Consider the following 12,053-nt stretch of genomic DNA (forward strand, 5'->3'; position numbering starts at 1 on the left):
CCAGTTATGAGTGCCCCAGAGACTAGTTATGTAGCTGTGTCTGCTGCTCTGCTAGGTGTGTGAAGCAGGGAACAATGAGTGGGGAGAACAGCACTGTGGAGGACAGTCTGTGTGATCAGGAGGACATGCCACCCAGAGCCCAGGTCTGCTTTCTGGCCTGCCCCAACGACTGCGTCACGGCACCCTGGGGACTGTGGAGCAGCTGCCCTCTGGTAAGAGACAACAATCTAGTTACTGTTTTCTCAGTTTGTTTACAATTTGTGCACCTAGTGGAATCTTTATTCCATTGTGATCACTGAAAACATTGGGTGAAATGGTTAGATGAGCCATTGTAGACAGACTTTAAGTTTTTTTAACAGCAAATTTGATAAACATTTATAGTATTACATGTAATAAGCATATTCATAGTTTGACTGTTCAGTCCATTTTTTTAGTATGAGGGTTGATAAAAAATAGCATAGTAGATTCATCAATTATTATGTTTGGTTAATGAACAGACAGGTAATTAATTGTTATAATGATTTTAGTGAGAGGTAGGCTAACATAATATGCTTTATTTCCTCCTCTAATAATGTTTATATGATTAAATAATATATTTGGAATTTTTTGAGATGGTGGTCAAAAGTTAGCAAATTCCAAATTTGTGAGTTGTAATGATGTTGGACTCTTGTCAGACTAAGACCCACATGCTCTATTATTTAGAAACAGAGAGATGTATTAATTAAAATGATGATGAACAGCTGTAGTAATACTCAACAGTTTGTTTCATCAAAACAATTTGATGTGTTTTGTTTGCAATAATTACTAATCAAATGTTATATTCTGAAGAGCTCTTGTGGGCATCCTCCCAGCTGCTCTGTAACCTTGTGTGGTTTGAAACCACATTTTGTACTACAACAGCCGGGAGTGCAAATTAAATTGAGTCTATTAATGTACCTTCGTTTCCTCATGCCCTCAGTCTAAAGCTACGTAGCAAACAATAGTTTCCCCCGTGTTTTTAGCCACAGGCTACTGGTCACCCGGTCATGTAGTCTTGTTATATGTTTCCTGTCAAACCTAACAGCTCAGTGAGCTGGAACATTGCAGTCAGACGAAGAACAGGGTGGGAAAAAAGAGATAGAGAGATTACTTACTTAGTCTGAGTTTTCTCCACAGACATTTTCGTCTCATTCGATCTTTAAATCTGCAGCCTTTGGCAGCACTCTTAACATCAGTGAAAAGCAGCCATCTAATGTATTTGTACATAATAATGCCAAAACTGTTAACTTGAAAGTCAATTAAAGCGTAACAGCCATATAAACTGTTATGGGTGATTTGTCTCTACAGTTAAACCAGCTCTGAAGCATTTAACACATGTAGCACAGTGGAGTGTGGGGATGCTGGTTTTTGTATTTGTTTCTGTTTGATCATCCACCCAAATGACTTCTGACGTAGGCAGGGCTCATAAATGATATAAATGATCTACTATAGCTGCAACAATTGATTTTTTTGTTTGGACACAGCAGGGAGACTCATGCCAAAGAAAGATGTGAAAAGATAAACTTGGGGTGTGAGATTTTACACATTGCTGTCAATGACAATGAAACAATGAAAATGATAAATAAATTGTTTTTAAACTCCTTTTATGTTACCATAAACACAATATTTTATGTACTGTACCTAATAGAGCTCTAAACTATTACAAATGGCCATCTGAAATTATTCTACACTAGGGCATGCATGAATGAACTACACGACTGCCCATAAAGTTGGAATGATTTTGTTTTCAGTCAGAATCCTCTGTTAATTGTGGTTTTATTTTCATTGTGATATATTTGGAAGATATTTATTAATACAGTTTTGAGAAGATATACACTTTGTCTGTCAAGAATAAATCACATTGTCACAATCATTTCATGGAAAGAGATGCAAAATATTTTATTCCAACTTTATGGGCGACCATGTAGCAAGTGCAAGCATTTCCATAATAAGCAAGTGCTCTGTGTATTTATACACAGTATATGATTTGCAATCAAGGCTCAAAGTAAATGTCAGCTACAAAATACCATAATTAAGAAAATCAAAGCTTTTGAACAGTTGTTGCATATATTTTTTTTAACCTAACCTTTACAAAACTCCACAACCAAATGGGAAAAACACTATAAACCCACCATATTTTCATTCAGAAAGTCCAATCACTGAATCATTCTTGACACAGCTCTATCTCCATTCTCCTCCGAGACAACCCGTGCCCTGACTTCTGACTGACTGGGACGTTAAACTGTGAGACACTGATAAGAGATGGAGATCTTTAAAAAACGACACATCTCAATTCCTGATGTCCTGGAAGGAAAATCCTTTTTCTCAAATGGACAGTGTTAGTGAAAACAGGGATGCTTAGTGTAAAATACGCTCGTCCACTGTGATTGGATCTGGTTGTATAGCCCTGGGCCATTCCTGTACTCAGCTGGAATGAGGATGTTGTGCAGTGTGTGCAGGATCGTGATGAGATCAGCGGTGTTATGGGGTACAAGGGTGACACAGTGATGATGGAAAGCACCCTGGTTAATAACACTGTGATGGTCCCCTGCACTGTCCGTGTACATTCGTGGCGTGTGGGCCAATAATCCCCATAGCTTTGTTTAAGTTAGGTTAAAGCCAACTTTGCCAATAAAAACGCAATTATAGGAGACTATGTGTACATTGTGTGTAGCTCTTAGACGCTCTAAAACAGAGACAAATCACATCGTATCAAGTCTTTATGTTAAAGCACAAACACTGCATTAAAGTTTTGTGTCTACATCACAACATACACTATGAGTATACAGTTTATTGACTCTCTTGGGATCATTGAAATTAGGCTTTTGCTACATAAAAACAGATGGTTGTTATTGTTTTTATCACAGAGATGATTTCAGAAAACAGTCATCCATTTGTGAACAGACAGTTCTGTGGCTTTTGGATTGCATCATAGACTTCAAACTGCACTAAAATGAACAGAAAAAAGAAACATTTAGCAGGAAAGCATGTTCAGCAATTATTACCAACACTATGTGAACATATTAAACCTCTGATGTCCAGGAGATTTTGGTTCAAATTTGTCAACTTCCTATGCATTCCTTTCTGTCTGTGTTTAGTATCTTTCAGTCTGTCCTTACATCACATGCATGGCTCCATTTTCCCCAAACAAACTTGGCTATCAATCAGATTTTTCATTTTATTTTAATTAACAAAGTATAAAGCTGCCAGGAACCGAAAATACAAACAAAAGACACAGTTGTCTATGGAAATGTAAAATAATAAAAAATAATAAATAATAGAACTACAAAACAGTCTATTTGCATGTAAATAAAAAATAGTAATAGTTTTAATTGTAGGAAGAAAATTCACATTTTAAAAATGGTCTAGAAACATAAATGGCACACTGTGAAAGTTCCTATGATTGCACTTTCAACTAGCTTTCTCAGCTTGTCTACATATCATATATAAATAAAGTTATTACTGTAAATAAAACATGTGTATTTTCAATAAATAGATGGACTCCAGAGGGTTAAACAATAAGGAGTGCTTGAATTGTAGGGCTTAATAACTGGTGCGCTCACTGATCTACCTGATGTATCTGACGAGCTACTTGATTTTTATTGCTCAGATTCTTTTGGGTTTAGTATTGCCAACTCACAATTTTGTTCATTTCACACTCTCTGTTACAAACTGTTTTAATACAACTTGTGAGTCCTTTTTCTGCCGGTCAGTGCAGTATTTTACCTCGGGTCAGGATTGAAGGATCGGGCCTAGATTTAGAAAATGAACAGCACTGACAAAGGATCCCTAGATGCGATTCATATGTGAGAGACAGAGTAAATATGTGAGGCAGTATGTTCAACAGATCTGTTACTGCACTCGGGTCATTCATAACCCGAGGTTACTCAGCTCGCACATTACAAATGAGCAGACTTTATTTATTGATTTTGTGAACTTAGTAGGTTTTATTGGTCGATTGTTCTCAACTTGGTCCTAATCCATCAACAACCGTAGGCGCAATTGAGCGTTCAGGGTCTCATGCATGTAGCCGTGCAGATGCATGTGCATAGTTGTGTGACAGTTGGAGTGAAAACATTAGGGGCACAATGGCTGCAGCTGATTCATGAGCCTCACACAGAGGTCCCTCATTAGGAGGTGACAGTGATTGAGGTGCGTGGCGTGATGCATCAGGAGCAGAGGGACAAATGCAGCTTGATACAAAGAACAATCTTCAGTTGAATCTTTCTTCTTCCCTCAGAGCTGACGGTTCCGCCACATTTCCACACATCCTTGGCTTCTCAGTTCACAGATTTCCATTCCCATGTAGTGTGACTTGAGTGATTTGCATGCTGCCACTGTCCCTTAATAGTATTCTTGGTTCACTTTAATGTGGCACTCTTACAGTTCTCATAATTGATCTCTCTATTATCATCACATTCATCTTCATCTGCCTTCAACTGCCCCTCGAAAAAGTCGATACTACAGTAAATTCAGGTTTCTGCCAGTTTACCTATATACTTTGCAGGATTATTCAGACATTCAGCCTGAAAACACAGCATTTATAGCACACTGAAGGGAACTGTATATATGTCAAATAATGTTGAATTCCATTAGAACAAGTGTCCCAGTTCTTTCCAAAGGCCTCAGGTGGGAGACATAAGAGGATGTTTATACAGATTTGTGATAGTCAGTTTACATTACCTTTACTATAAAAGCTCAGCCTGTTCACAACAGAGTTGTTTTTTGTTTTCTTTTTTAAGAAGAGAATCATGCTGAAACCAGACTACTTCTACATCAAGCCTTAGCACAATACCCTAGGATACCTAGTCATAATTATTAGATGCTGTTTCATAATTATACAGTAATACATCATAGTTATATAGATGATGTGTCATGTTAACATAATTTATTTATTTATTTTTTTGTATTTTTGAAAGCAGAAATGGGTTGCTAGGTCGAAGTAAATTATTACAAACTAAAAGTAAATCCGGAGAGAAAAGAAAAAGAAACACTTTCAGGTTGTTAGCCAATAAGAGCCGGTTACCACAGGGAAACTAGTGGACAGAGACTCATTTTTTATTGATAATAAAGCAAAGGGATGTTGAGGTTTGGTTGGCAAAAGAGGCAAAATGAGTCTTCAAATTTAGTATTCAAATGTTAGCACAAATGTCTTGTTATACAAATGTTGGGTGTCTAATAATTACCTTTAGTTCTCTCCTGAAAAAAAATTGGGTCGACAGGGTGAAAAGGAAAGGCTTAATTTACAAATTGCAAGGTTTTTACTTTATTTCTAACCTTCATTTTTTTATGTCTTGATCACATAAAAATATACAATTATTTTAAATTGTTCATAACATAATTTCCAAAGTATATTTTTCTCCAAATAAATCCCACTCACCTATAATCTCTTCATGAATTAGTATAATTCAAATCCTTTGCCGTTAAAGATATCTTTTACCTTCTTTTACCCACACCAGTTATTAACTGGAATTTTAAAATCATTGAATTTTGAGTCATCATTCAAAATTCAACCCTCTCAACAGTTTTTTTATTGCATATTGTGATGTAAAGAGGGTTCAAGAGGGTTCTGACAAGCTTCTAGACGATGACAGTACTTTTATTTCATTGAAATATCTCCTCAAAAACAAGAAAAGGATGATGGGTGATCAAAAGCTGCAGCTTGTTTTTAATTACATCTTCACAAATACTCGATTAGAATCAGATTTTGCTCAAAGATGAAACAATTTGTTGGAAGTCAGATTAGTGTTCTGCACTATGCGTCTTGATAGAACCAAAGTAAAGAGACGAGACGAGAAGGGTCTCACCTTGAACTGACTCATTTGATTTATTTCCCTTTCATTAAATGTGTTTGACAGGGAACAAAAATGTCTCATCTCAAAGCAAGACGAGATGCTTTGTGCCAGATGTAGCTACAACTGCCGTCCCTGAGACTCTATACTCATAATGACCAATGGTGAAATGCGCAGATTGATTTTCTCCTACCTTCCCCCACAATTTACAATCTATGTTGCATGATCAAAAGGCATATTGTGCATCGTTCAGATGCTAGGCGGATTTAATCTAACAGGGCAGTGCTCTAAAGAGCGATTTCACAGCAAAATCCTCAATATTCTAAATAAGAAAGATAATACGTGTGTTATGACAACAGTACAACAGAAAAACTACATTTTGTTCAATTCTTCTTTTAAGGTTTTATATTTCACACATAAAGTGTGTTTTTGTCATAGTAAAAAAATCATTATAAACCCCTGTACAAGAATGTAAAGTGCAATATGTAACCTGTTTGTTGCACACCTATACATTTCCAACCCCTACTCAAAGCATGATTGCAATTTAATCGTATTGTGGAATTCATTAAATGCAAATGCAGGAGACAGCTTTCAGTTTCTTTGGGCTACTGAATGCAAGCAGCTTCACCCCATCCCCCTCATCTCTGAAAATAAACCTGCACCCCTGACAATTGCACGTTTCTTCTTCATGCTGTATCTGTTGTGCAGCAATGTGACCAAGGAACAGCGAGGAACAGGAGCAGACACATCCTCCGCCTCCCGGCCTCTGAGAACTCAGCCTGTCCCGAGCTGCTGCAGTCAGAGCCCTGCGTCCTCAACAGCACCTGCTTCTCCTACCAGCACAGAGTCTCAGGTAGGACTGTCTGCACGTCAGGTCGGAGCTACAGGTGGAGGAGTTGAGACAGTGCAGCTCCCAGTGGCTGACAGTGTAGGCTCTTTAATCTTAATGTAGCGAATATGAGTACTTGGCCAAATTCGCCTGTGTGAGACACGGTTGACAAAATTCCCAAAATAAAGAATTATGACTTTAGCACACTGTTGCTGGTTAGAAGTGACAGTGATCCTGCAGGCATGGGCATATAAGTTGACAGTGTGACTAATGTACAGGTCTGCTGCTGTGTGTGTGTGTATTGCAGACTGGAGTACATGCCAGCTGAGTAAAAATGCCATCTGTGGAAAAGGTTCACGGCTGCGTCTCTTCGACTGTATTCGCAGCGACGGGAAGACTGTGGAGCTGCAGAAGTGCGAGCAGGTAATCACCGTGTAGTCAGACCTGAAGTCCATAATGGACTTCAGGTTTAATATTGTGACTGGAGGGCTACATGTTTAGAAAAATGTCTTGACAGCCATATAGTTATTGTGTCAATATTTTCCCACTATGGATAGGGAAATAAACAGACAGGTATAAGTCTAATGTTTGTGGCAAACAGTGCAGCAAAATACAATATAAAGGTTTTACTATGACTGACCTTTGTAACAAATAACAACAAAAAATGGACTTGCAGTTTCTTTTCATGTACCATATATTCGAAAATCTTACTCAATGCAGATGGTGTTGAGCAAACAGGAAGTGTGCCAAATGACAGAGAGTTCCCTAACAGGGTAAATTGGAATATTGGATTTGAAAATTGTTTGGGGAGGTTCTTTTCCTTTCTTTTACTGTAAAGTATTGATTGATGGTGCAGAACTCCACTTCCTCCTCTGTTCCCACTGGCTTATACATTATTGAAAGCCCTGCTGTCCAATTTGTTTAAGTGAAAAGGTTGTGTCTAATCTCCTAACACCTTTATGTTTCACTTAACAGTTTGCCACAAAGCCAAACACAACTTAATTTTATTGCCTTGCCTTAATAGTGCAAAGATAGATGGTGTTGTTGAAGATGCTGCAGCTTACTGTATATTCAATAACAGCACTGGCTGCTGCATTTCTTACCAGCGGGTTGGAAAGTGAATATCCATCTTTTTGCACAGCCTGCAGTTAACTTCAGGTATATGCAGAACCATATCACATTCTGAGTGAAGGGAGTATTTTGGGGATGAAGGCTGTGATGTGTTGGCACCGTCATGTGATTGCCTCTCATAAAAATTCAAAGAATGTAGCGAAGTAACATTTGAAAGTAAGGTTAATGGTAAAATTGTTTTTGCTACATCTCCACTGTCCTGAAATGAACTGCAGCCTATTTAGAATATGGAAATGTGGGCGCTCCCTCTTTCTTGTTAGTGGAAGTAATTAGCTTGCCCTCCTCACAGCTCTGCTCTTGTTTTTTTTCGGGGGTGTTTTTTACAGTTCGGTCTGCTCAACAAGTGGAAGCTGTCTGAGAGCTGCGTGGTTGACTGTCCTGTCAGCTGTATACTCTCTGAGTGGTCGCCGTGGGCGGAATGCTCGCACACCTGTGGTAATCAAGGTAAACAAATAAGCAAACAAACTTAACTTAAACCAATGGGAACGCCAACCTGATAAACAGAGTGGATCACATGTGCAGCGCCTTATTATTCCTTCTACTCAGACATTCACCAGGAGGTTGAATTGGGCATGAATACATTTAAATGCATTAAAATATTTACGATCCAAAGCCTTATTATACAGGGAAACAGTGTGCTGAGTTTTTTTTCTTTCTCAATAATGTATATATAATTATTTCCACTTATCATTTTGAATGGAACTCGGTTTTGTTAATTAACACGGGCAACTTTGCTTTATGAGGTTACATTTAAAAAACAGCAGGTTCATTAAACTCCATTTTACACAGCTCACCTTCATGGACGGCATAAATGATTCAGTGTTGCTTAAATAAAATATATATCCTCCCTCTACATGATTCCAAGAATGCAATTAGAAATCACAAACTTGTGGCATGCACGTCGTCACTTTGAGGAAGCCATGTTATAACCTCATGCAATATACAGAAGTTAATGATTTAACCTGGATGCATACATTGTTTCTCTGGCCTCCCAACGCCAATCTCCCAGAGAGAAAGCTTGTTATTCTCTTAATTAGCAATACTCAACAGTATCTTCTTAAGTTCATTAATTTTAATTTGTCGTCGGCTATCTGTCTACTCACAGTTAACCCCTCGTTCCAATAGGCTTACACTTAGACAGGCTTTCAACTGGGGATTTAAACTCGAGACTCCCTCTGTCTCTGCCTCTCTCTTCTCTGTCACTGTTGCTGTGTTTCTGTTTCTGCCACATCTCTCTCTGTTCATTCTCACGCCATGAGAAACACATCTGTCAGCCTTGATGAGGGATCTGCATCGTATCTGTGTCAGACGACGCAAAGATCTTGTTCTGTCAGGATGCCACTGCAGCGCTAATGTTTTGGTTTGATTTTCGAGATGGCAGGGCTGAACGTCCTTTCGCTGTGTCTGCCTGGGGCCCGTGGAGCTCGGCATCTCCCCTGGCATAACACAAACACACACAGCTTCTGTCTTAACTGGATGGCTGATGGAGGCCATGCCTTCACTGAGCTCTCACAGGACCCAGACACAGAGCTGTTACAACAGAGCAAAGCCACTCTACAGCCGATCCTTTTTACTGTTGCCATTTACCAAACTTTCCCTTTCACCCATTATTAATGGCTCACTTGAACAAGGCACTTGTGTAGGGAACTATTAGATCTGAGCATCAAGTGGCACAGTGACGCAGATGTATGGTACTAATTCCTCTTTGTCATGAGGAAAACATTTCATAGGCTAAAGGGAAGGCGCAGCCTCTTTTAACTTTTGAAAAATTGATCATCAGTCATCCTGCAGCTTGTTTGCTAACTGTTATTTCATGGGGCTTTATGTTTGTGCAATGATGGATTTATTTCTGACTCGCATGTAGTTTAGTCCTATGAATCCTATGGCGTTTTTGTTTTTTATTCACAGCGTATTTCATATTAAAAGTGGCCCTGAGTGCCACGATGTTTGAGATTCATCCATACGAAGGTGAAACGGGTATTCAGCTTTAACCTTAAAGCTCTATTCATGCATTGTGCAGACATACTAAGCCTTCCTGTGATCTATTTTTCTTCCTAATGTGCTGTGGGCCTTGATTTCCTGCAGGTCAGTCTGTACGCACTCGGAGAATCCTGCAGGAGGCTCACGAGGAGGGGCGGCCATGTCCCAGCCAGCTCATCCAGACCATGCCATGTCCCGTAAGGCCTTGCTATATGTGGCTGCTGAGTGACTGGTCCCCATGCACTGTAGAGGTAGGACCTGCACTGTGAACGCTTGATTTTTACCAGGCGTGCCTAATATGTGTAGTTTAACAGGAGACATCACACTGAAATTTTCCAGCAGTAGTAGTGCTATGGAGCAATGTTTTGGGTGGTTTCACACTATTTCAATAATCTACAGGTGATGAAACCCTTAGTCTTATTAACTGAGCCCACTAGATGATGCTCTTGAATGCTAAAAATGCTAAAAGAATGGCAATACAGTGTGTTTTCAACTCTGTTTGACAAAGAGTACCATCCAATGGGCTCAGAAAATTAAGAAAATAGTTCATGAGGCTTAATTTGGCCATCACTTGCATGCAAAGAAACATGGATATAAACAATGCAAGTTTAATTATTAATATTAATATTATTAAATCTCAATAAAAGCAGGAGTTTGTTTACACAAAACTCCACAGGGCACCTTAACCTCTTCAAGTTTGCAAATGATATTATGCAGACAAGTGTTACAACCCAGAGAGAAGTATCTTCTTGTTAACATTCAAAGGATTAAAATGAAATCTGAGTGAAAATTTTAGATGGCTGGAAAAGATAGCTCCATCTTCTAGTATTCCATGGAGTTCAGTGTAAAACAGGTATTAATAATTCTAATTCAATTTTCACAGAGGAGCAAGATCAGACTAGTTTCAGTAGGTTTCATCTCATTCTGTTGAATCACCAATCAGTACGATTAACATTCCTTCAAAAACATTTTTTTATATATCCCACCAAGTCAAAAAGATGCTTCTGTGAGGACTTTGAGAAAACATCCTTTGGTAAATCTTACAAAGATCATATTTATGTGTGTGGATGCAGGGTGCGGAGTGTGGTGAGGGGCTTCGCAGAAGGAACCTGTCGTGTGTCGTCCACCCAGGCAACTGGCCCGAGTCTCCTCCTCAGCCAGTGGACGAGGAGCTCTGTGGAAACAAACTGAGGCAGCACATCCAGCAGGACATGGAGCAGCCCTGCTTCGTCCCCTGCCCCGGTAAAGCTGGACTCAGATATACTGAGACTACAAAGTCTAACTGCAGTAACTACATTTTTGGTCGAAATTGAGTTACAACTAAAAACGAACCCTTTGATGTCTGTTTTATCTGGTCACAACGTTTTAGATTTCAGTTTTGCTTTATTTCAGAGAAATAAGTATGTAAAAATTGCAGTAACTACAAAATCCAGTTCAAAACCAAAGCAGAGCGCAGTAAGTTCACATACCGACTGTGATATAGTGTAGCCTTGTGTTTCTTCATTGGGTTGAATAGTGGAGACAAGAATAATAGAAATTATAAGTTTATTTTATGGGGAAGTTATTATCTAGATAGTGATTAAGTAAAAAAGTGAGATAAAATTATATTAAGACTTAAATATAACATTACTTTTTATTATTAAGTCTTAAATAAAGAAATATTTGAAAAGAGTTCTTAAACACTTTTAAATACACCTATAACAAAATCAATTTGAAAATGTTTATTCACTGAAAACAAAAATATAAAAGCTGAAAGAAGACAACATCATTGTAGTTACTCTGTATTTGCATTACTATTAGAAGCTTTTCCAGCAATGTAAAAGCAGAGTGCAGCAACTACATTTTTGGGGTCAAAAGTCAATACATGTAGAAATAAGTGTCATATCCCTTACCTCCCTATAACTCAATTGGCTGGCCAGAACCCCCCCCCCCCTGAAAAAGCAGTTTTTCTCCGTTTCTCTTTGTGTTGTTACTGCAGTTAGACTCTGTAGGGCAGTATACGAGATTCAAATATCTGCTATTCAATTGTATCAACACCCAGTATATGAAGTGTTAATATTTACATAATTGCATGATATAAACAGTGATTGTTTTTTTGTAACAAATAGAGCAAAACCACATTACATGAATTATGTATTACTATCGTCATTTTGGATTTGTAATGCCAATAATGATTCTGCCCTAGGTCACTTGCTTCATAATCATGTTTCTGAATGCAAACTCATTTGCTGGGATCTGCCAACACACTGTACCCTCTCCCAATCGGTTGACATTTTAAGCTGCTAAAGTATTGTAAAAATCAA

General features: G+C 38.5%; 1 protein-coding gene across 1 annotated transcript in view; it reads left to right on the plus strand.

Moving 5' to 3' along the window:
* thsd7ba (thrombospondin, type I, domain containing 7Ba) overlaps positions 1-12,053 on the plus strand; it is a 195,366-nt gene that overhangs the window by 173,089 nt on the left and 10,224 nt on the right. Inside the window, exons 20-25 of the mRNA XM_059342920.1 lie at positions 56-212; positions 6,519-6,663; positions 6,947-7,062; positions 8,097-8,214; positions 9,856-10,001; positions 10,824-10,992. Of these exons, the coding sequence (XP_059198903.1) occupies positions 56-212; positions 6,519-6,663; positions 6,947-7,062; positions 8,097-8,214; positions 9,856-10,001; positions 10,824-10,992 (851 nt within the window). The remainder of the gene's footprint in view (positions 1-55; positions 213-6,518; positions 6,664-6,946; positions 7,063-8,096; positions 8,215-9,855; positions 10,002-10,823; positions 10,993-12,053) is intronic.

Source organism: Centropristis striata, chromosome 10 (assembly GCF_030273125.1).
Source record: "Centropristis striata isolate RG_2023a ecotype Rhode Island chromosome 10, C.striata_1.0, whole genome shotgun sequence".
NCBI lineage: Eukaryota > Metazoa > Chordata > Actinopteri > Perciformes > Serranidae > Centropristis > Centropristis striata.